The sequence below is a fragment of the Mauremys reevesii genome, linkage group 6, assembly GCF_016161935.1.
Source record: "Mauremys reevesii isolate NIE-2019 linkage group 6, ASM1616193v1, whole genome shotgun sequence".
Taxonomy (NCBI): Eukaryota; Metazoa; Chordata; order Testudines; family Geoemydidae; genus Mauremys; species Mauremys reevesii.
This window is the reverse complement of record NC_052628.1, coordinates 95,048,365-95,073,476: the sequence shown is the minus strand read 5'-3', so window position 1 is coordinate 95,073,476 and position 25,112 is coordinate 95,048,365. Positions and strand designations below refer to the sequence as shown.

The 25,112-nt window shown below is 42.3% G+C and overlaps 1 protein-coding gene across 4 annotated transcripts in view; it reads right to left on the bottom strand.

The window, feature by feature from the left end:
* Nucleotides 1-25,112, bottom strand: part of VPS13A (vacuolar protein sorting 13 homolog A) — a 303,373-nt gene that overhangs the window by 52,403 nt on the left and 225,858 nt on the right. For all 4 annotated transcript variants that reach the window (XM_039545239.1, XM_039545242.1, XM_039545240.1 and 1 more), the window contains 10 exons: nucleotides 24,613-24,741; nucleotides 22,631-22,764; nucleotides 19,812-19,941; nucleotides 17,621-17,856; nucleotides 15,974-16,127; nucleotides 14,814-14,960; nucleotides 14,431-14,512; nucleotides 12,283-12,352; nucleotides 11,106-11,211; nucleotides 144-257 (listed from right to left, as the gene is read on the bottom strand). In XM_039545239.1, coding sequence (XP_039401173.1) covers nucleotides 144-257; nucleotides 11,106-11,211; nucleotides 12,283-12,352; nucleotides 14,431-14,512; nucleotides 14,814-14,960; nucleotides 15,974-16,127; nucleotides 17,621-17,856; nucleotides 19,812-19,941; nucleotides 22,631-22,764; nucleotides 24,613-24,741 — 1,302 coding nt within the window. The remainder of the gene's footprint in view (nucleotides 1-143; nucleotides 258-11,105; nucleotides 11,212-12,282; nucleotides 12,353-14,430; nucleotides 14,513-14,813; nucleotides 14,961-15,973; nucleotides 16,128-17,620; nucleotides 17,857-19,811; nucleotides 19,942-22,630; nucleotides 22,765-24,612; nucleotides 24,742-25,112) is intronic.

Sequence of the window (25,112 nt, the reverse complement as noted above, 5' to 3'; positions counted from 1 at the left end):
CTTCCTTCAGCACTGTTCTCTAGCTGCTACCCCTCTTCCCTCCCTTGTTTCTCTGTTCTCCGAATGTGGCATGAAAAGGAAAAATTCCCCCTTCCTTTACTAAAAAACACAGAAATTTTAATAATTTTCTGTAATCTACATACCTTGATTGGAGAGATATGAAAATATTCATACAAGCTGATTTGTGATGTATCTGTTGATGACATACTCATCAATTCTTTTTGGACAGATTCTATATCCTTTTTGAAAAGTTCAACCTGTAAAAGTATTTTGAACAATTAGTTTTAGAATTACAATACTTGTTAAAGCATTAAACTCCACAATGCAAACAGTTTTCAGGGAGATGTAATAAACTAATTGCCAGAAACACCGTATGATCTATATTCTGCTGAAATTACTTCAAAACAGAATTTCTGCTGTATTATTTGGTGCAATAACCTACAAGCAAATTCCTAAAGATTTATCTCAATGTAAAATCTTATTTTAAAGTTAAAATAGTAGATATATACAGAGCCTGGGTCAAATAAAAAAAAGTTATTCTATAATTGATACAAATCTTTAAAAACCTCTTCTAGAATTCATATTTATCTTGCCAGAAGACACACCAAATGAAGTGAGAGATATAGATGCAGAGCTGTAGACAAGGGGATGGGTAAAGAGATATTATTTACCTGTACAGCAGGGGTTCTCAAACTGGGGGTCGGGACCCCCCAGGGGGTGTGAGGTTATTACATGGGGGGTCACGAGTTGTAAGCCTCCAACCCAAACCCCGCTTTGCATCCAGCATTTATAATGATGTTAAATATATAAAAAAGTGTTTTTAATTTATAAGGTGGGTCGCACTCAGAGGTTTGCTATGTGAAAGGACTCACCAGTGCAAAAGTTTGAGAACTAGTGCTGTACAGTAACTGGAGATGTGCAATTGATGTTTGTATTACTCTTGGTACGCATACACCCCATGGAAGATTTTTGTTAGCAGTGTCAGCTCGGTCCGCACATACCCTAACTATCCTCGTGCTCCTTACTTAAGGCACAAACAGTGGTGCAGAACCAACTGCCACTCCAGTTCTGTCTCTACCTCAAATCCCATATAGTGTATGAGGAATATGAAGCAGAGCTTGTCCCAGTTCGTATTTCACTCTAGTTGACTCTCAAGCAGTACTCTAACTACAGCGGTGGGTGCACCAAATCCTATCTATGATAGAGTGAAGAACAGCCTTACCAAAAGAGGCATCTGACGAAGATACCTCCACTAAAGTAGAGTCTTGCAAAGGTACACAGAGCTACATGTGGCAATTTACAGATGTCTTTTAAGGGCTGTATTTTCAGCTATCAGCACTATAACATCTGCAAACCTGAGACAGTTTAACCGCTCGCCGTTGATATTAATCCCACCTTTCAAGTGTGCTGATTGAAAAACTGATTCAAGACAGGCTGTGAATAATTTTGGTGAAACTGTATCTCCTTGTTTCACACCTTTCTCGATGGGGATTCGGAGGGGAGTATCAAACAGCGATATGTATGTGCTGTAGCCAGAGTTCGTTTCCTTTAGTAATGTGATATATTTTGCACTGATGCCCTGTTCTGAAAGAGCTTCAAGAACGGAGTTAGTCTCTACGCTGTCAAACACCTTCTCGTAGTCCACGAAGGCAATGCACAAAGGGAGCTTATATTCCCTTGAACGCTCTAGTAGTTGGTTTAGAATGAAGTGGTGGTCTATCATGTTATAATTCCTTTGAAAGCTGGCCTGCTCTCTAGGTTACTGTTCATCCAGGTTTCACGACAGTCAATTTGTTATTATTTTAGTGAACAATTTCTAGATATGCAAAAGCAGGCAGATCGGGCGATAGTTCTTTAGATTTTCTCGATTGCCTTTCTTATGCAGCAAGATGGTACTGAACACGAAAAGTAGTCAAGTCGGATTAAAAATGAATTGGTCAAAAACGAAATACATGAGATCAGATGTTCTGTCAAAACCCCAAATAACTCCTGGAGGAAAGCAGATCCATGAGGTTGATAAATACGTTTATCTGGGCTAGGAAGTCAACATGTGTCACAATCAGAAAGGCAAACTGTCACACAGAAAAAAAGCTGGATGGTAAGCATTCAATGATATCAAGGACATCCTCCAAGAAAAGATCAGCAAAACAACTCGTAAGAATCTTTTCAATTCAACTGTGGTTCCAGTTATGTTATATGGCAGCGAAACATGGTCGCTGACAAAGACTGAAGATCATCAACTGTTTGTCACACAGAGGGCGATGGAACCAACATTTTTGGGCATTTTGCTCCGTGATCACATCCTCAATGAAATAACTAGGCAGCAGTCTGGAGTGTGAGATGTTGTTGTTGAAAGCAGGCTCAGCAAAATGCAGTGGGGGGACACGTGGCCTGAGTCAGCGACAACAGATGGACCGCAGCTATATCCGAGTGGTATCCAGAAGAGCAGAAACAGGCACGTGGTCGGCCTCCAAAAAGGTGGGATGATTTCCTAATAAGGAGATACGGACAAGCATGGCGAAGGATGGCCAGAGCAAGAGAAGATTGGAAGATGTGTTGTGATCGGCTCAGTTTCAACTGATGAAGGACCGACAGTCTACACAGTCTTTAAGGGAATGTTTTTCAGAGAGGCCACTGAAGTTGCCTAGGCCCTGGTCAAATAAGCCTTAATATTGATTGGGGGAGCTAATTCATATCATAGTGTAATAAATCCTGAAATTCACTTTGACAATATTTGAGCGATACTGGGTACCCTTTGTTCTTTCTGCAAATGAAATGAACAATCTTAGAGATGATTGGAACAGCTTCAGTCTCTGCAGGTAGGAGGTTAGTACCTGTCTAACATTTAAAGTATGTTGTTATCTAACCTCATTGTTAGAATGAGGTTTAGGATAAAAACTAACAAGTGTATGACTTGTCTGATATGCAACTCAAACACAATCTTGGGAACAAATTTTGGGTGTGTGTGTGTGTGGGGGGAGAGAGACCCACTCTCCCATCCTCTGGCTGATGTTATGACTACAAAAAAAAAAGGGGTTTTCATGGACAGGTGTAGAAAGGAGCATAAAGCCAAAGGTTCAAAGGATTATCCCATAAGACCTCTCAAAACGACATTAAGGTTCATATCTGAGCAGGTCTGACTATGATTGGAAATACTTCACTAAACCTTTCAGGAATCTACATGTCGTAGGATGGGAAAATATATGGGGGTTGGGGAATGGAAGGCACTCATGTCCATTAGATGTGCCCTTAGAGAGCTAAGTGAGACCTGAGATCTTCAGAGAAAGAATGTAATCCAAAATATGAGGTAATTGGGACAAGATTCCACTGATCACACCAGTCAACAAATCTTTTACACTCCGCAGAGTGTTTTCTTGTAGACTCTTTTCAACTGTTGCTCAATAAGGTTGGTATATCTGAAGAACAAATTTTTTTTTCTAGTTCTGAGAACGATCAAAGAACCAAGCAGTGAAAGCAGAGAGAGAGAGAAAGCTGGTTTTGGATGGTGAATCATTTCCTCATTGTAAGTCAACAGGTCTAACCTTTAAAGATAATGAGATTGGAGGACATGTGGATAAATGAAACAGCTCTGGAACAAGTCTGTGGTAGGTCTGCTGCACCACCCGAATAGATTGTGGAATACTACTGGGCCTAGCTGCCACTCATAATCATGTGGGAATTTGTGAATGAGGCTGTCCACTATTGAGTTGTGTGTGTTTGAGAGGTAGGCTGCTGACAGTGTGATGTTGTGGGAAGATACACCAGTTCCATAGTCTCATCTCCACACAGAGGGAGGGTGATCGGGCTCCCACTTGTCTGTCTATATATATATATATATATATATATATATATATATATATATATATATGTATACATATATATATATATATATATAGAGAGAGAGAGAGAGAGAGAGAGAGAGAGAGAGAGAGAGAGAACATGCAGGCTGAGTTGTCTGTTGGGACTCTAGTGTGTGATCCTTTGATTAGCAGGAGGAAACAGGTGCGGGCATTCCTGACTTAGCTTGAGGAGATTGATGTGAAGGGATATCTCCTTGGGTTACCATTTGCCTTGTGTCATAAGGCTATTTACATGCACATCCCCCCCTACGAGGGATATGTCGGTGGTGAGAAGCAATGATGAGGTGATCTGTGACGGGGGAATCCCTTTGCAAATGTTGGTTGGGTCTTTCCACCAGTCTAAGATGATTTTGACCCTGGTGGGTAGTGACAAGGGTTTGTCTAGCCTGTCCCTTTTTGGTCTGTAAGCCGAGCTGAACCACATCTGGAGGCACTGCATGTGAAGCCTGGCATGTGGTATTAATGGTGTGCCTACTGCCATGTGCCCCAAGAGTTGTACGCAGTGTCTGGCTGATATTTGTGGGCTGTTTTGAATGGTCTCGATGAGTGTGGCCAAAGAGAGGAATCTTTGTTGAGATAGGAGCGCTCTGGCCCGCAAAGAGTCAAGGCTGAATTCCAGGCGTAGCTCTGCAGTGTCGATTTATTTCTGGGAGTTGATCTGTGACCCAGTTCTGTAAACAAGCGCATTGCAGCTTTGGTGACTCAGTGAGACTCTTGTAGAGACCGGGCTCTGAGGAGGCAATCATCCAGATAATGGTAAATCATGATCGCTTGGGAGTGTAAATGGGCATCCACTACTGAGAGAACCTTGGAAAATACTTTCAGAGCCGATGAGCAAAGGGGAGCATCCTGTTCTAGTAGCGGTCTTGTCTTAGAGTAAATCTTTGAAATTGTCCGAGAGTCGATAGGATTGAAATATGAAAATAAGCATCCTGAAGGTTGAGGGTTGAAAATCAGTCTCCCTGTTCAAATGCTGGAAAGATCATTGCTAAAGTGACCATCTTGAATTTTTGAGCCTCGACAAACTTGTTGAGAGTACGGAGGTAAAGTATGGGTCTCCACCCTCCCTTTCTCTTAGGTATTAGGAAATAATGAGAGTAGAACCCTTTGCCTTGTAGATGTTGAGGTAATGCTTTCTAAGGCTCCTAATTGGAAGAGTCGATCAATCTTGTCGTAGTAAATTCTCGTGAGAAGGGTCCCTGAAGAGGGACAGGGAAGGGTGTTGTGGAGAGGATATAGAGGTAAAATTGATAGAGACCAATTGTGAATGATTTCTAGGATTTTATGCATTCCCAGGTGCTGCAGAATGCTGCTAGCCAATGGCCAAATGGGTGGGTAGTGGTGATCAGTTGTAGCAGTTTGGGGGAGTAGTCAGTGGTGAGCTCCAGCCGGTTCACGCGAACCACTTGTTAAATTTAGAAGCCTTTTTAGAACCGGTTGTTCCAGGACAACCAGGTTCTAAAAAGTTTTTAAATTTAACAAAGCTCGGGCAGCTGTCCACCCGGCCTGCAGCCCCAGCTCACCTCCCCCTCTCCGCTGAACGCTCTGCCCTCCTTCTCCTCCCCCTCCCCTGCTTCCCACGAATCAGATGTTCGCGGGAAGCCGGAAACAAGGAGCAGGCAGGTAAGCCAGGCACGGCGGACGGCGCGCGTGGCCCAGTCCAGCTCCACTTTGAGCGGCTCCCCCTGGCCCTGGCCAAGCTCCCCAGTCCGGTCTGGTCCCGGCTGAGCGGCTCCGACACGGCCCAGCTTGGGACCCGCGGCACCGGCTCCGGTGCCGGCCCAGGGAGTCGGGCCCCACGGCTCCGGCCCCGCTGCCGGTCGAGCGGCTCCAGCCCGGCCCGGCCCGTCGGGTCCCGCGGCTCCGGCCGAGCGGCCCGCCCGCCCGCCCGCCGGGTCCCGCTCCGCCGAGCGGCCCGCCCCGCCCGTCGGGTCCCGCGGCTCGCCGAGCGCCCGGCCCGGCCCGTCGGGTCCCGCGGCTCCGGCCGAGCGGCCCGGCCCCGGCCCGTCGGGTCCCGCGGCTCCGGCCGAGCGGCCCGGCCCCGGCCCGTCGGGTCCCGCGGCTCCGGCCGAGCGGCCCGGCCCGCCCGCCCGTCGGGTCCCGCGGCCCGCCGAGCGGCCCGCCCCGCCCGGCCCGTCGGGTCCCGCGTTCGCCGAGCGGCCCGCCCCGCCCGCCCGGCCGGGTCCCGCGGCGCCGAGCGCCCGGCCCCCGCCCGCCCGCTGGGTCCCGCGGCCCGCCGAGCGCCCGCCCCGCCCGCCCGTCGGGTCCCGCGGCTCGCCGAGCGGCTCGGCCCGCCCGCCCGTCGGGTCCCGCGGCCCGCCGAGCGGCTCGGCCCGCCCGCCGGTCGGGTCCCGCGGTTCCGCCGAGCGGCTCGGCCCGTGCCGCCCGGGAGTCGGGCCCAGCGGTTCCGCCGACCAGTCGGGTCCCGTGGCTCCGGCCGAGCGGCTCGGCCCCGGTGCCAGCCCAGCCCCGCGGCTCCGGCCGAGCGGCTCGGCCCCGGTGCCAGCCCGGCCCCGCGGCTCCGGCCCGGGGAGTCGGGCCCCGCGTTCCGCCGACCGGCTCCGGCCGGAGTCGGGCCCAGCGGTTCGCCGACCGCCCGCCCGGGAGTCGGGCCCCGCGTTCCAGCCGACCGCCCGCCCGGGAGTCGGGCCCCGCGGTTCCGCCGACCGCCCGCCCGTGCCGCCCGGGAGTCGGGCCCCGCGGGTCCGGCCGAGCGGTGCCTGCTCTGGTCCCACCGGGCTCGGGGAGTTGGGGCCCGCGGCGCCGGTCGTGGTCCTGGCGGAGTGGACCCGGTCCCGACCCCAGGCAGTGTGGTAAGGGGGCAGGGAGGGGGTGGGTTGTGGGGGGGTAGATAGGGGTCATGGCGGTCAGAGGGCAGGGAACAGGGTGAATGAATGGGGGCAAGGGTCCAGGGGAGCAGTCAGGAAAGAACAAGGTTGGATGAGGTGGTAGGGGCACTCAGGGACAGAGAGAAGGTGGGGTTGGATGGGGTAGGGGTCCTGGGGGCCATCGAGAATGAGAGGTGGGGTTGGGTGGGTGGCAAGGGGCAGTCAGGGGACAGGGAAGGGGGTGTGTGTCAAGGAACATGAGGGGTTGGATGGGGCACAACCCCCCCGCAGGAGGGAGGAGGGAACCGGTTGTTAATATTTTGGCAGCTCATCACTGGGAGTAGTCTTTTGGCACCTCAACCAACATGTCAAAATTGGTGCTTGGACATGGATGGTGGGACAAGGATGATTGCGGGCCACATGGTTTATTGCTCTAAAACTTAGTTTTCCTCCTCTGTGGCTCATAATAGCATTGAGCTGGTATTGTGAGGTGAGTGGATTTATGCGGGGTCTGTGGACTCTAATTTTCTCTTTTGTCCTGGCATGCAGATGCCCAGAAAATGGAGAGTAGCCCAAGAATCCTTCAGGGTGTGAAGAGAGGCATCAGTCTTTTTTGCTAAGAGCTTAGTGCCCTCAAAGGGAAGATCTTCGATGGTTGGCTGTACTTTTTTTGGGAAGCCTAACAGATGGAGCCAAGACGCATGCCACATCACTACCACCATGGAAATGGACCTAGCCACAGTGTCAGCTGTGTCCGGGGCAGACTGTAGTGTTTTCTTTGGAACTAGCTGTCCCTCCTGAATGATGGCCTTAAATTGGTCACAATGCAACTCAGGCAGCTATTCAATACAATTGTTCAGTTTCAAATAACGTATATAGTTGTATTTCACTGTGAGGGCTTGGTAATTGGCAATTTGAAACTGAAGCGTGGCCGAGTACACTTTTCTCCCAAGAAGGTCCAAACAGTGGACCTCATCTGATATTGACGGCCGCGGGAGTTAACGGCATCCACCACGATGGAGTTGAGTGGAGGGTGGAAGAAGAGGAATTCAGTCTCCTTTGCTGGAACATAATATTTTTTTTATCCACCCACTTGTAGGTAGGTGCCACCAACGCTGGGGTCTGCCAGATGGTTCTTGCTGCATCTAGAACAGCCTCATTAGTAGGTAGGGTGATTTTTGAGGAAGAGGCTGAGTGGAGTATGTCAAGGATATGACGGTGGGTGTCTTTGGCCTCTTCTATTGGTATACGGAGAGTGACCGCCACTTTCATTGCTAGGTCCTGGAAGAGGCAAAAATCATTCGCTAGAGATGGCAGGAAAGCCTAAATGACCTCATCCGATGAGGAGGAAATGGTCCTTGGGGTCACTTCTTCCTCAACGCCATCCTCCTGTTCCTCCATGATTTCTTTCAAAGGTTATGAAACTCAGGACGCTGTGGCTGAAAGGGTGCTCTTAACTAGGGCTAGAGGCTTGAGAGGCATGGTGGCGATTTGCAGCCCAAGGATCCCATAATGGCCACTGGGGTGGTGGCACAGAGGTCAGTGGTGGTGGTGCCTATGGATGACCATGCCAAGTTGGTGGTGGTGGGGCCATCAGAGGATATCCTCAAGGGCTCTGCTGGTATTGGGAATGGTAAGGAGCCTGTGAAGAGTACTGAGATGCCATCCCTCAGGTTCATTGTACAAGCCTCACTGAAGAGTGGGGGAGCATGGAACAGCAGTGGGGAAGACTCCTGTGCCGAGTGAGGACTTGAAGCAGCAGTCCTGGCACCAAGAAGAGAAGACCCTGGTACATCTGTTATGCAGGGGTCCCTGGAGTGTTGGAATTCCAGTGGTGCCGACTGACTCAGTGCCGTTGGTGATACTGGGGGAAATGGGGATATTGCCTGTATGAGTCATTCTGGTGCCGGGTGAGGCGTTGAGGGTTGTACCGATGGGGGATCACATTCTGGAACCCTCTTAGAGGAGCGCTTAATTTTGTCTTTGTCCATTGGTGCCATTGATTCAGTGTCCGTGCTCATTGCATCCATTGGGTTGTCAATGGTGCCTGCCGCTGAGGACTTTTGTGAGCCATGGGTACCGGACTGAGAAGGTCTGGGAGCCGGATGTATCCAGGATACCAAGCATGCTGGAGAATGTTTATGGCTATCTCAGAATTCATTGTGAGGACTTACCGCTCTCTTTTTCGATGATTCGTATGAGGTATCAGTGTTTCTTCAATCCACAGCCTTTTGATACTGAGGGCTATGGGGAAGACTCATATCTGCCAGGTGACTTGTGGTGCGGATCCAGAGAGGGTCAGAGAGCTGCCTTCATGAAGATGATCTCTGCCTGAGTTCTCTATGTTTATTAGATCAGGGCTTGAGTTGCTGGCAAAGACCACACTTTCATTGAATGTGGCCTTCCCCAGGGCAGCAAATGCACTGGGAGTGCTTGTCTGCGACAGGCAAACGTGCTGGGAGTGCTCTTTTTGCCCAGTGAGCAGGGCAAACCCCATTGAGGAAAGGAGCAGGAAAAGAAATGAAAGTCTTTATTTATTTATTTTTAATGGGAAAAAAACAACAACTAGAACTACAACTAAGAACTATGAGGCTAACTTTAGAAATGTAAATCAAAAGTAATGGTGCTAACGGACTATGAATGGCTCCATCTCTAGCCATGGGTGGTTGAGAAAGGAACTGAGGGGTGTTAGCTCACCTGTGCTGACTAGCCTCTCTCATGAGGAGAGGCAGCACATGTGTGAGCCTAAAGGACACTGCTACCAAAGTTCTCCAATCAGCTGCACAGGGACTCAAGCACACCAACAGTGGAGCAACCACAGGGACACTACTCAAAGCAGGAGAATTCTTCAGGTCAAGAGCTAGAAACCAATCCCGCTCATCTAGTATCAGTATTATGAAGGCCAGCGTAACCACCGTGAATATTCAACTGTGAATGAAGGCACTGAACATTCTGAGATCTAGGATGAGCCTCCATTCTGCCCCCCTCCCTTTTTTTTTTTTTTGGATAAGGAGGAATAGGTTCTATTGCCCCTGGCTGAATGAGAGAATCCACCCTTTAAATTAGAAGCCTCTCATGAGATGTGGTCCCTGAAAAGGGACAGGGAAGATGGGTATGGCATGAAACTTGATGGTATAACCTGTTGAAATAATTTCCAACACCCATTTGTCTGATATACTAATAGTCTTTTCTGGTTTTGGAGAGCATGGAATATGTCCAAAGGCAGTAGAGAAAGAAGGAGAGATCACTAGATCTAAAGTAATATTTGGTCTGTAGCTATTATGAATCCGGTCCAAAGGGATGCTTGTTGGTTGACGTCAATTGTGATGAAAAAGTAGGAGCAGCCAGGTGGTCTTTTCTTCTGCATTTTTTGACATTTCCTGAGAGGTTCTGAAGGCTATTGATGATGAAAGATAGGTGAAGTTGTCCTTAGTCTCTGGTAAGGTTGATACTTTCTATGTTTTCTTTTTGTTGCAGCAAAAGTCCCTAGAGAACATACTATTACTGCCTCTCTTCCACTTCCCTGCTGTGTGACTTTGGGTAGTCACTTCACCTCTCTTTGTCTTAAGATGAAGATGATACTTCCCTTCTCTGTTAAGCTCTTTGAGATCAAAAGATGTGCAGTCGTATATAGGATCCAAGTGTAACTGTTATAGTTGCTGCAATGGTTACGGCTCCAGTATATCACTTCCCCAATCCATTCACTTACTCTCTCAACCCAAATTCTTACAATTTCCCTTTCATTTGTGCAGCGTGCCACTATCTCTCATCCCCAAACACACAATGCACTCTTACAACTGCAGCAGACCTGCACATTTTCCTTCACTCTATAACACTCCACAATCACTTGTCTTCCCTTCTCCTTCCTCATGCTCTCACATACTCAGTCCAGTGGCACCTCACTTAGATGTTGGAAGCCTCTTCCCACATGCCAGGATCTTTTTTCCCTTCCTCTCCAGGGGAGGAGAGGGGAAAGCTTGTTGTGGGTGAATCTGTTCCCCTACTTTCCTCTCTGAGGGCCTTGCTTCTCCTAGTCCTCCGGGAAGGATGACTCTTGTCCCTCTTTTCCTGACCTTGCCCACACTGCAAAGGATCAGCCTGCCACTAGGAAGAGGGAGCTGGATGCTGGCTTCTGCACAATGTGTCTCATTTTCTATTCTGAGGCCTGGGCTCTTTCTCTATATGTTATTCCAAAGTGTGGAGAAGGGAGAAGCAGAAAACCTGCTGTCTACCTGGGACAGTAAGTAGCTACTAAAAACTGTAGCTCAACAGCAATCCTGTGAACCTTGCTCAATCTGTGCCATGGACATCGTTGTCAGCTGTTACTGCCTACAGCAGCAGAAGCCCAAGTTGTATACACCTGTGTAATATTTTACAAATTAAAAATACACTTGTTTTTTATGAAAAAGATTTCTACCTCTTGGTCTTTGGGCACCTCAGCCTGTGTAAAGAGTTCAGCCAATGCATACAGGAATCCAAGATCTAATTTGAGATCCATTTCCTGAATCAGCACCTTAAAGTACCTGAATATGACAGTAAAAAATAACTATTAAACAGCAGCAATTTATTGTTTGTAAAAGCAAAGCTTCAAATGTGAAGCAGAATAAACTATGAAATAACACACAAGGTATTAAAACTACCTATTTATGAACTATAGATACAAAATAATTCCTCAAAAATCCACCGACACTGGTCAAAGAAGATTTGAAGGTGCTCTCAGTCAACATCCAAAAAACCCCTACCTCATTATCCACCTACATATCTCTCCTCAAAATTCTCCTTTGCCATGAATACTATTAAAAATTTGACAAGTTAGGCTGCTAGTGTGTTGAGACCACTCATGGCGTATCATATTGACCAGTACTCTTTGTTTACTTGTACTCCCCCATCGGTCTTATATCTATCAGTGGTCTCTCTTGTCTTATATGTTAGACTGCAAGCCTCTTGGGGCAGGGATCATCTCTTTCTTCTGTGTTTGTACAGCATCTAGCACAATGAGGTCCTGATCTCTGACCAGGGTTTCAAGGTGCTATGGCAATATGAATAACAACAACAGAAGTATAACATATGAACTCCACATTTGCTATAACCAGAAATAATTTCACTATATAGCACCTTTAACTTAAACAAATGCTATATATATATATATATATATATATATATGAATGACATTGTTACAGTTCTGCATTAGAGCAAGCATTTAAGTGCTCACACAGGTAACTAACAGGTCAAGTTAGGCTGAGTTCCACATTCCATTTTTTTCCCAACTGCTATCTTTCTGAAATTAATTTCTTTTGGGTTGAAATTTACCTTGCTTTGTCTCAGTCCACAAGTGGTTTATTTCCAAAAGCGTGAGCAAAATCAGTTTAGCTGTTTTTCATTGTGAATACATAAAACTACACATCTTCCTATATGTTACAATCAGAAATGTATTGTTGATGTGACTCCAAAATTTTTTTGGAAAATAGCACGTAACAGTAGCTGGATCAAATGAGTTTTCTATTCATTGAAAGAGTACTTCTGCTAGAAGAAAAGGTAGTGGTTTTGGAAAGTTTAAACATTCCACCATAATGGAATATGTAAAATATACTTACTTAATACGTGATATTTGAGAATGCCCTGCAGTCCGCATGACAATACTCACATCAATAAACGGCTTTGGTGCTATAAAGAGGTAAAACCAAGAAGTTAGTATAGGTTTTATAAGAAATATGAACTAAATTTTCCTGAATATAAAAAATGCCATTTATGATCCTGATTATCTGCAGTGTTTAAATCCCATAAAATAGAATACAACGGAAGGAATGGGCACTCATGTGATTCAAATGAAGGAGAAGTAAGAGGAGCAGGCAAGAGGGAAGAGGAGAAGGAAATGGAACATCAAAAAAACTCAACTCCAGCCTAGTACCTTTTAGAAGCATAGCATTTTCACTTGACAGCAAATGAATGCTTTGGAGGATATTTTAGCTGTATATAATAACATAGCTAACACTATAATTTAATCTTTTATTCATATATTATAAGGTCAGAAGGGGCCATTGTGATAATCTAGTTTAACTTCCCATATAACAAAGACTTCCCTGAATTATTTTTTGTTTGAACTAGAGCTTATCTTTACAAAACATCCAATCTTGATTTTGAAATTGCCAGTAATAGAGAACCCACCACAGCCTTTGGTAAATTATTCCAGTGGTTAATGACCATCATTTTAGCTATATATAGTAAAAGCTGTGTTGTCTGGCACTTTACCAACCGGAAAACTCTATAAACTGGCATTTCTGATCTTTGGTGAAAGTCTGGTTTATAGTACGGTTGGCATGGGGCTGGTAGGCTCCCTACTGGGCTCCGTGTGGCTCCCCAGAAATGATGACATGTCCTCCTGCAGGTCCTAGTAGGGTGACTAGATAGCCCGATAAAATCAGGACCGTCACGATATTTGGGTGGTTGTCTTGCGTCCCGACTGGGATTCAATTAGTCCCGATATTTCGCTCAGCCAGCAGCACTTTTTTTTTTGCTCTGCCATGTCCCAATATTTTCTTCATCTGGTCACCCTACGTCCTATGCAGAGGAATGGCCACAAGGGGTTTGGCGTGCAGGATCTGGGAAGGAGTTTGCATGGGGAGGGGGTTCAAGGCAAGGGGTTGGGTTGTGGGAGCAGAGTGCCGGATCCAGGCGGTGCTCACTTGGACGGCACCCAACAAGTGGCCACATGTCCCTGCGTCTCCTAGGTGGGTATAGCTAGGCAACCATGGCCTATGGGAACTGCGGAGGCAGTGCCTGCACCCCACACCCTCTCCCGTGCCCGAACCCCCCTCCTGCCCCCAAACTCCCTCCTAGATCCTGCATCCCAACCCTCAGCCATCTCTTGCACCCAAAATCCTTCCCTCCCTCTTAGTTAAGCGGAATTTTGAAGTTACTGGCATCCCCCATTCCGCCCCAACATGTTGGATAACAAAGCTTTAATTGTACAACATCAGTATCGAAAAGGTTAATCTAGACCTTCAAGTTATTTATAGCTCTACTCATAAAATTAATGCAAAAAGAAATGCCTCTAAATAACAGCTTCATGAACAATATTAAGTGCTACCCTTTGAAAGTGACGCTTACTTCTGTCTTTTTGGGAGCTAGAGTCTCTGAGGATTGCAAAACTTATTCCTGATCATCATAAGAATCCCCCAATTCACAGTGGGAGGAAGGGGAACTGTGTAGTTCCACTTCAGTATCTTGGATAGGGAGCAGGAGAATGACTTTGGATCCCTTCTGGGGTTTCCCCACACCAGCCCAGGTCCGTAATGGAATTTACCCCCTAAGCTAGCCAGAGAGTATCCTCCTCATCCTTTCCCTGAAACACTTTAGGGCTTCTCCATGTTGGAGTCATGGCTCATTGGGGTGTGCAGGGGACCAAATGGTGGTCCAACTGTTAGTGCAAGGGTAAGATAGCTTTGAGAATTTCACCCAAAGATGCCTTCTAGTCATAATAAATTTGGCTTTAGGTGGGCGGGCTGGATCATTCATTCCTTAATACTAATATTTGTTTTCTCTGTAGTTATCAAGTTTTATGGTCAATTTTGACTGATAGTTGCCTAAATATGCCTTCTCTTTTTCATGCACATCTTTCTGTTTTAAGGAAACCAACTTATATTCTGCTTATAGTGACAACCTAAACCATTTACAAATGCACATAAAATATATATTTATATTTTTGTAAGAACTGTGAAATATATTAAACTTTATCCACAAACCTGAATCCAGGGTGATGGACTTTGGAGGTTTAATAGGATAAAACACAAAAGGAAATATGGCTCCGGGAATCTGGTTTTGTATCTGATAAGGGTAAGGACAGGACAAGATGATGTATGTTAGCTATTCAAGTATCAACTCTTTATTAAAAAAGAAACACTAGGTAAGCAACATACGGAAACACTGAAATATCCTTTACACATGCCAAACACAAAAGAAAAAGGTGACTGATCCAAAAAGCGTTTAGTATATTTCTGAAAAAAAGATCATTTGGGTTACAAAACCTAGAAAAACTCATTACTGTAGCCCTAACATTGTAAACAATTCTTGAAGAGTAACCTTACTAAGTGTGTCCTTATACATTTTAGATCTTTGGAAGACTCACCTGTATCCAGTAAACTTGGACTCTGAAGGACTTTTGATGCGCAGATGTACTATATTCTACATTTAAAGCTGGCAAATAGTTTCTTCTTACAGGAATTTCACTTGGTTGCTGGATTTTCATGTTTCCACCATTAGGAGTTAAACAAACCTGTAATATTAATATTAAAAAAAATGGGTGTGCTGTGTGCTTCAGTAGCCAGAAACTCTAATTTTAAAATGTACATTTTGTACTCTCAACATATTGAAAGTCAACTTTAAAACTAATATTAAAGTGTTACTGCTCAAATGTTAGAATGTTTTCCAATTCAAGTTAATGGGGATAGTCATTAACTTCAACAGAAGCAAGGCTAAGACCTAAGTTTGTACACTTATTTTGAGGGATTATCTATCTATTTACATGTTGCTTTCTAAAGCTGATGTACAATAGTATGGTAAACAATATCATTTTAAGATATAAACTTACAGGTGTCAGGAGCCTGGACTCAGTTTCCTGCACAAATTTATTTAAATATAAACCTACTACATATAGAAAAAGGAAGATACAGATCTTTTTAATTTTTAAAAAATCATTTAGAATGTTCTGCTTGATATTTACAGTATGATAATATAAAGCACTGTTTTAAGTGATTCACCTTGCCTAGAAATGAAACATGCACAGCTATTTTATTATGCAATCTTAACTATAGCACTTTATCAAGCACATATTTAATTATGTTACTTTTGCCGTCTATTACTATAGTAAAGCTATACATTTATTATTTGCTCATATGTTAGCAGTTATAATATTTACAATTGTTTAAAGCATGTAATAACAAAATACGTAAGTAGAAAAAGCTGTGGTGTCAAAAAGTTTGTATTAAACATCACATGAAGAAGTGCAATGCTCCTTGACTGTGTATGTGTGTGCAGATCTTTATGACCACACAACCTGCAATTGGTTATGCCTCCTTAAATAAGGTAAAGGCTAAAAGCAAATTGGATACAGTAGCTTTCAAGGTCTTATTGTATCCTTTCTGGAGATACATAAAGAAAGGTTTTCAAATGGACTCTACTGGAATATTGCCAAAATTTCTTCTTCTCGGGGGGGGATGGTGTGTGTGTGTGTGTGTGTGTGTGTGTGTAAATTAATATCTAAGAGTAAAGAGTACTAGCAAATATTACCATAACATTTGTTTCCAGCTCAACAATCTTGTTTTCTGAAGGGGATAGCTCACTGTATTCTTTAAATTCTCTCTCTAACTTTTCAGTTTGCTTAATGCTCATTGGCTTCCACCTTGATTTCTTCTTGGGTTTTGTCTCCCAAACTACATCAGAACTTGTAAATGAAAACAAGACAAATGGTAAACATAAAGAAAGATTAGCAGTTTCAGGTTTATTTTGACAATTTTATCATTTTAAATAATATTTTGCTGGACATGGATCCTCAATACATATAAAACATATGACAGACAAAAACAAAAAACACCAAATTTCATGTAGTATTCTTTTTTGGTTATTTTATTTATTTATTGGCAACTTCGTATTAGTACTAGGCAATATTCAATTTTGATTGCTGCTGCATATCTATCCAAGAGGGTTTTAAAAATAAACTATACACAGTTTCCCCTACTTTCAAGATACAAAATGAAAAATTTATTACCTGAATATCTTAGTTTCTCTCCTCATTCCTAACAAACAAGTAATGCCTCTCACCTGTGGAATTCAGAAATAACCCAGAACTGTTCTGGAGATATTTAATGCATGCCACCAGCAATTCTAGTTGGCAACTGGTTATGGGTGATTGCTGTGAGAAAAATAGTGATTCAGTGAAGTTTTGGTTCTTTTACCATAATTTTACCACTATGGAAAACATTTGTAAAGCCAAGCCTAGTCTGACCTCGGGTAAAAAGCTCTCTGTATTGGGATCAAAAAGTTCCTCCTGATTTTGAACCATTTCCAGCACCTGGGAAGTTCTGAGTGGGTTTGTTTCTCCACATAGGACATTAATTGGGATTTTGTCCCTGAATGGATACAGATGCATAACTTGCAACCTGAGCCTTGCCATAGCTACCACCAGCTGTTTCTTTTAAGAATCTGGGTGCAGAGTATTGACGAAAAAGAACAGGAATAGGTCACCCTTCTGGATGAGTAAGGATTGGTGGCTTGTGTCAGCAAGGCATAGCTTGCCCTCTGAGAGTCCTTATAAATATAGCACAGCTCAGACTTGGTTAGATGCTAGTAGGGCTTCTCTGCTGTGATGGGGGGCAGAGGGAGCTGCTCATGAAGCGCTATACAGGAGAAAATAGAGGGTTATAGCCTCAACATTATGGTAATTCCTCAACTCAGCCGAGGGAGAGAGGAGCTAGATGCTAAAATGAAATTGCTAGTGCACAAAAACATAAAAATTAGTTATAAAACATACTGGTTGGGAAAAACTGAACTGCTAACTTGTTCCCCTGTTGGAAGAAGAAAATCTGGTTGCCTAAGCTGAAGGGTAGGGCTTAGACCTGGAGTATACACCAGTGTGGACTCCTTTCAAATTCCACAGGTGGGAGGTATTACCCATTAGTGATGAATGAGGAGGGAAGCTGTGCAGCAGAAAGTTTAATATAACATACTGTACATGCATACAAAGCACATACCAATTTGAAGCATAAAGCTAAATGGAAATGGAATTCCGAGTACAGCCTACAAACACACAGTAATTTAGTACTAACAACAAGAAGACTAGATCAGACCAAAAAGTATAAAACTAAAAATAAAACTAGCTGAGTTTAAAATACTTGAAATAATGCTTAGAGTGACTCCCTACCGAATAGATTACTTTACCTTGTAATTCCAATGTAGGACACTTCTTGCTTTGTATAATTGTTAACTAAAGAAATTCCAACATCTTGTAATGATAGAATAATTTCTTGTTCTGCTAGTTCTACTTTTTCACTTTCATATGTTGCTTTAAATACACACTCATCTTCAGTGAATAGGATAATACGTTGCAAGCCTTCAAAAAATGAAACTAAATAAACTCTCTTTTTATGATCCAGGATGAGAGAGTCCATCATGTCCTACATGAGGAGAAAAAAACAAACCCACAAGTTTGCAACTCTTGTTCATTCTACTTTGACAAACAAATGTAAATTTTGTAGCAACATAGACATTGACAAATAAAAGCTACATTGGGAAGGTAGGACATTGGAGAGGGTAAGAATGGAAGAAAACAGGTAATAGTCATAAGGACATTATATGAAATTCAAAAATAGTAAAATTTGAATCATGAAGCGAGATCTCAATTACGCAAGCACTCATTAAGACAAAGGGACAAATGGGAATAAAGTTAAGAATATGTACAACTGCATATATTTCCCCTAGGCGAGCTATGCACATGTTGATCATTGATTAAACTAATGCAAACACATCAGAAGTTAAAGTATTTGTTTCTGCTTTATTAGAAACAATGAAAAGAAGAGGAAATCTATATTTACCTACTGGAGAAGCATAAAACTGAAACCAAAAGAACAGTTAGCATAAGAGAAATAAAAAGTTAACTAGATATTGGTACTGTTTTAAGTATAGCCTCAATAACACACAACATTTCTATTCAGGTGATTAATATAATGAAAACGGATTTTTTTGTTTTAACGTACCAGAATGTGTAAAATATTCTTATGCTTTAAAGTATTTCCATATCTTCAAAAAGTGAAATGGAACAATATCTTAAATTATGATTGGTTGCTCTGGCTATAAAAGAGCTTTTTGGCAACTGTCTTAGGTCTCCATAACTAAGAATCTGTCATGGTTTTCACAAGTTAGGCTCTTACAGACAATCTATTCTCCATTCTTGTACAAACTCCTATTGTTTTCAACAGGAGTTATGCACTTAAAATTGGGTGTAACATAGTGCTGTGTTTTAAATACGTGGTTTATTATTTGTTTCGGCAGTTTAAAGGATAATTCCTACAGTAAACTGGTCTTAACAGATAACAAATAAGCTATAATTTGTAGTTTTAGAGTTTTAAACCAGGTTTCGAATTCTTGAAGAGAAACGTTAGAATACTATTAAATCCAAGAACTCTATTAACACAAACAGCACTTTTGTGAAATCAGGGTTTGTCTATACAGTCAGTGTGCTGCAAGCTGGGTTGTAAATCTACCTTGCACTAGTGTGTCATGCACTAACTATCCATGTGGACCTTGCTGCCGCACACTAAAAATTCCTCTATTCTCATAGGTAAGTCCCCAGGATAACAAAACTGGCAATATTTAGTTACCTGAATAAAGGAAAATGGCAACACAATTGTTTAACAATTCCCATAGCACTACCCATTCATTAGGAAAATGACAAACTTGTTCATTTGGCCCTTATTTCTCCAATATTGCATACTCTGGTCTGGTTATACTTGGGGAGCGGGGGGGGGGAGGAGATCGATCTAAGATACGCAACTTCAGCTATGAGACTAGCGTAGCTGAAGTCAACGTATCTTAGATTGACTTACCTCCCATCCTCACGGCGTGGGATCGACGGCTGCAGCTCCCCCATTGACTCCGCTTCCATCTCGGTGGTGTTCCGGAGTCGACGGGGAGCGCGTTAGAGGATCGATTTATCGCGTTTAGATGAGACGGTGGTAAGTATACCACCTTCTAATAGTGCATATCTAAGACTGTAAAAAACAAACCCAGTTTTTTTTTCTCTTTGTTGAGATCATGTATTTAAAGGCTATTGCAGTGCATAACACAAGAGAAAGAACTTAGGTTGGCAGGCAACCTTAATATCAACATTTCTAACTTTTGAATACTTTGCCAGGTAACTATAAACCATTTTAACAGGTATTTTAATCAAGCACCAATTTTTTAGAAAAATATGTCTGTAAATAAATAAAGTACAGCCAGCCTGCTAGTATCTGTGCCAGAAAGCTGCTTTCAAAATTATGAGCATCAGAAGGGCAATACTGGGGCCTAAAATTAACATACAGAAATACAATATCACTGGTAAGAGTTCTATGATGTTAAATAATACACATACATCTTTTTGTGTTACTTCCCCATTGCACTTTCCACATTTCCATTTCAACTTTCTAGAGCCTACCGGATCAGCCCAGGTGTACAATACTGCTTTATTTGGCATAAGACAGTCTTCCATCACATTGAGAGAACTGCAAAATAATGATTAACAATATATATTCAATGATCGTTTATACAACAAACTCAAAATCTAACACACCAAAGAATTGCACCATTTCTTACCTGTTAATTTATTCTCACTTTCATAGAATCATAGAATATCAGGGTTGGAAGGGACTTCAGGAGGTCATCTAGTCTAACCCCCTGCTCAAAGCAGGACCAATCTCCAACTAAATCATCCCAATCAGAGCTTTGGCAAGCCTGACCTTAAAAACCTCTAAGGAAAGAGATTCCACCACCTCCCTAGGTAACCCATTCCAATGCTTCACCACCCTCCTAGTGAAAAAGTTTTTCCTAATATCCAACCTAAACCTCCCCCACTGCAACTTGAGACCATTAATTCTTGTTCTGTCATATGGTACCACTGAGAACAGTCTAGATCCATCCTCTTTGGAACCCCCTTTCAAGTAGTTGAAAGCAGCTATCAAAGATAATATCAATGTATCATTAGCGGGCTTCCTGTTTCTTGACAATACTCCACTTGGAATACATTAATAAAGGTTTTTGCTTTGTTTTTTTAAACTATAAAAGTGTGAATTTAAAGCAATATTCAGTGTGTAAATAATACACACACACAAACTTTAGAGAAGAGTAATTAAATCAGTATTACATGTTTATAATTTTACAAAGCGTGGGATAGTGAAGCTTAGTGGAATTATAATTTTTAAAAATATTTTATTAACAACATAAATGAACTTTGCATACAAGTACACCTCTACCCCGATAGAACGCTGTCCTTGGCAGCCAAAAAATCTTACCATGTTATAGGTGAAACCGTGTTATATTGAACTTGCTTTGATCCGCTGGAGTGCGCAGCCCCGCCCCCCCGGAGAACTGCTTTACCGCGTTATATCCGAATTCGTGTTAAATCGGGTCCCATTATATCGGGGTAGAGGTGTATTAGTAAATCTTACCCATAGCCTATATTTGTTTCCTTTTAAAATCTCATTTGTGTTTGGTCAACCTGTATATCTATTTTATTCAAATTCCAAAAATAGTATGAAATCTACTTGATATTAATTATTAGTAAAATTTCCATTCTGTTTCAGAGTACTTATTGGTTACTAATGGCAAATAAGTAACAAGAAGGCAGAAAGCAGAGCTTAGAAATCATAAAGGAAATCTAGGCTGAGTACTGTCTATCACACAAACATTTCTAGGGAAGAACAATGTATTTATAGATGCAACTACCTGGAGCATACTCTACCACAGAATTTGCTGGCTGAGGCATGAAGGTTTAGTCTGTAGTGTCTCAGTACTGTATTATGGATATCTGCAAAAACGTAGGATCTTTACAGATCTATACAGCCTTGACACGGCTAGGGGGTCTGGTGCAGTATGTTGTAATTCTATCAGGAACTGGTCTCCCCCCACTATAATATACTGTTTTGTTTGATTCTTGGGTAAAGAACTTTATCTACTATAGCAGGGGTAGGTAACCTATGGCACGGGTGCCAAAGGCGGCACGCAAGCTGATTTTCAGTGGCACTCACACTGCCTGGGTCCTGGTCACAGGTCCAGGTGGCTCTGCATTTTAATTTAATTTTAAATGAAGCTTCTTAAACATTTAAAAAGCCTTATTTACTTTATATACAACAATAGTTTAGTTATATATTATAGACTTATAGAAAGAGACCTTCTAAAAATGTTAAAATGTATTACCGGCGTGTGGAACCTTAAATCAGAGTGAATAAATGAAGATTCGGCACACCACTTCTGAAAGGTTGCCGATCCCTGTACTATAGCTTTAAAATTGCATGGGGGATTCCCGAAAGGCACCTCAACAAGCCAGAAATAATATGATGTTCAAATGCCACAACTTCATTCAACAAGAAACAAAAATATAAACAAACAAAAGGAAGCAGGATTCATATAGTTTTTGCAGCAAAGGGTGCCTATAGCCACTGGGTCCAACTAACAGCTATCCTCTCTCTTAACTGCACATCTCCAAACAGCAAACTACAATTTTCAAAACAGTCCATTAATTTTGAGTGCCTCCACTGAAACATCAAAAGGTGCCATTTTGCAGAGGTGCTGAGTATCCACAGCCCCTAATGACTTCAGTTAGAGTTGTGAGTGCTCATTGTCTACCAATATCAGGCCCAACATGTTGCACACCCAGAAAATGAGGTCCATGAATGAGTGGTTATGTGTGACAATTTGGTTTTAGTGACTTGCCCTGCATCATGTGGCAAGTCTGTGTAAAGCCAGGGATAGAACCCAGTTCTCCTTGGTTGCAGGTAAGTGTCCTATCCACACCATCATCTTTTTTTCTTCTTGTAGCCCCATGCCTCATGGACAACACAACACTGCTTCATTAACAATCCATCCCATCCAACAACAGAATATCATCTATGTTGCACACCTCGAGTACATCTCCACCTCATGAAACATGCTGAATATTTTGTTGTTTTTTAATCTCATTTTTCACCGCTCTTTGAGAGACAGTACGCAGAACTATAGAAAACTTGCATGAGTATATATGCACACAGTGTACGAGTTGCACGTTCTTGCTCTCACACACACAATTATATATGTGCATACGCACACGTATGTGACCCTGTAACTCATACACCGTAAGCATATATACACATGCAAGTTTATATATACAGTCTGCACCTATATGCTATGGAGAGTTTTATAACAACATTGCATACATACCTCTGCCCATACTCAATCATCTCTTCCTTGGTATGGTTAATTAACAGGAATGGAGCTGCACCGTCATGGTAATCTGATAAAGTAATTACTGTAGAATGTTCGGTCAGGTTAACATCCACTATAATGCCACCAAGCTATCAGATAGGAAATAAGAGTAAGTATCTGTGGTGTGATAAACCTTTTAATGTGTATAAAATATCATTTACTTTTTACAATGTGAAAACGTTTAACCCCATAAGCTAAACCACAAACATCTGTTTTAATCTAATTTTATTATATTTTCCTTACCATATATGGAAAGTCAGGAAAGAGACTGATATAGAACTGATATAGTCAGTTCTATATCATAGAACTGGAAGGGACCTTGAAATTGAGTCCAGCCCCCTGCCTTCACTAGCAGGACCATGCAGCCTCTCTTTCCTGACTTTCCATATATGGTCAGGAAAATATAATAAAATTAGATTAAAACAGATGTTTGTGGTTTAGCTTATGGGGTTCAACGTTTTCACATTGTAAAAAGTAAATGATATTTTTTTTTTATATATATATATATAATTTAGTGTTTCAAGACTACACAGGCATTCTACATCCTCAAATAATAAAGTTATTTGCTGGCAGAGCAATTCTTTTCTGGATCATTTAAACTCCAGGGCATGTTTGACGAGTTTGTACATTCTGACCTCAACAACATGCTTTTGTTAAGGCTGTACCTAACCTTCTGTCCCACAAAGCTGGAGAACGCCACCCTATAACAATCTGTTTAGGCAGAGATAAGATTGACTCTACAAGACAAACTAACCAGTGGTAATAAACATATGTCCTTAAGCCTGTGAACACAGCTCTTGTGATGCTTAATTTCATTTGACTATGTTGTGCTACCTCAAGATAATAAAACATGCACTGTAGCAAGTTCAGAAATTCATAAAGTTTAAAAAGCCACCGTAACAATCAGCAATGTCCCCCCACATACAAAATGAAAACGCAATAGATAAATCTACAAATAGGGCAACTGACTACAACTGTTACAAACTGGCTACTTCTAACATTTTATATATTTTCAATTAACATAAGCCAGTGCTAAACTGAAATGTAGCCTGTCCCCAAAAGATCACTTTTAATATGGGAAATTAATTTAGAAGCATGTGGGCCTTTATTTTCACTTATCTCTAACTATATTCATGTTTCCTAAAGACACTGTACTGAGTTTAAAATTTTTAGCTGTATGTGAAAAAAGTTCTTCAAATAAATGTTCAATAAGAAGAATCAAACCCACTCTTAATCAATAATCAACTGTAGTACAGGTAGCAGTCCTACAGCAAACACTGAGTTCTATGACTTTTCCATTCAGATACAGTAAACGAAGTGGTAAAAGTTATAGTTCATTTTACAGGATCCTAACAATGTACTGTACACTGTGGTCTAGATTCTCAGCTCAGATATATGAGCACTGCTCCACTGACTTAAATGGTGCTCCAAGCCTTTTACATCAACTGAATATCTAGCTTACAATCCTCCTTCCTCCACCTGACATCAAGATTACAAAGTCACTCACACCTGGGCCAGAAATGAACTGGTAAATTGCAAAAATGCAGACTTACAAAATGTAGAGTATTAGCTACCTGTTTTCAGTAAGTAAGTAAAAACTTTAACATGAGAGACAATTAACGGAATAAACACTAGCAACAAATACAATAAACCTGATTCTGATTTCATTTAAATAGGATTTCATTTATAAACCAGGAGCAACTCCACTGATGTCAATACAGTTCTACCAGTGTAAAACTAATGCAAATGAAATAGGCATGAAGCCCTGTCAATATTCAAAACAGCCAACATTTCAGTTTTGACAGATTCATTTTTTATAGAATATATATATATTTGGAATACCCCATTGTTTTTGGAATGGGAGAAGAGTTTCGTATGGGAGGAGGTAGAATATAGATTTATGTTGTCCTCTATAATTACTAAAAAAAATCACTTACCTTATTGTCCAAATACAGCAATGTACAGTTTTCTTGCTTATTAAAACAGATCATCTTGGGGGGAATGTTGGAGTTTTCAACTCTAATCAGCAGTTTATTTGAATCATTTTCAGGCCAAAAGGGAATGCACTAAAATAAAATAATAAATGTTATATTCAAATGAATAGAAATCATAGTGGAAAACTGCTATGTAGCCCTCAAATGGCACTTTTCTTCTTATTACTATAATTTATATTACAGCATCAAGGAGCCACAGTCAAGGGCCAAGACCCCATCGTGCTAGATGCTGTACAAGCATAGGGCAAAAGGCAGTCCCTGCCCCAGAGAGTTTACAATGCAAGTACCAGACAAGAGACAGCACACAGATATGGACAGACCAATGGGGGAGTATAAGGAAACAATGAGACAACATCGGTTGACATGATAGGCTGTAGTCTCAACCCCCTACAGTGCCTGGCAGCAATAAAATATATTGATTTTTAAAAACACTTTCATCTTAA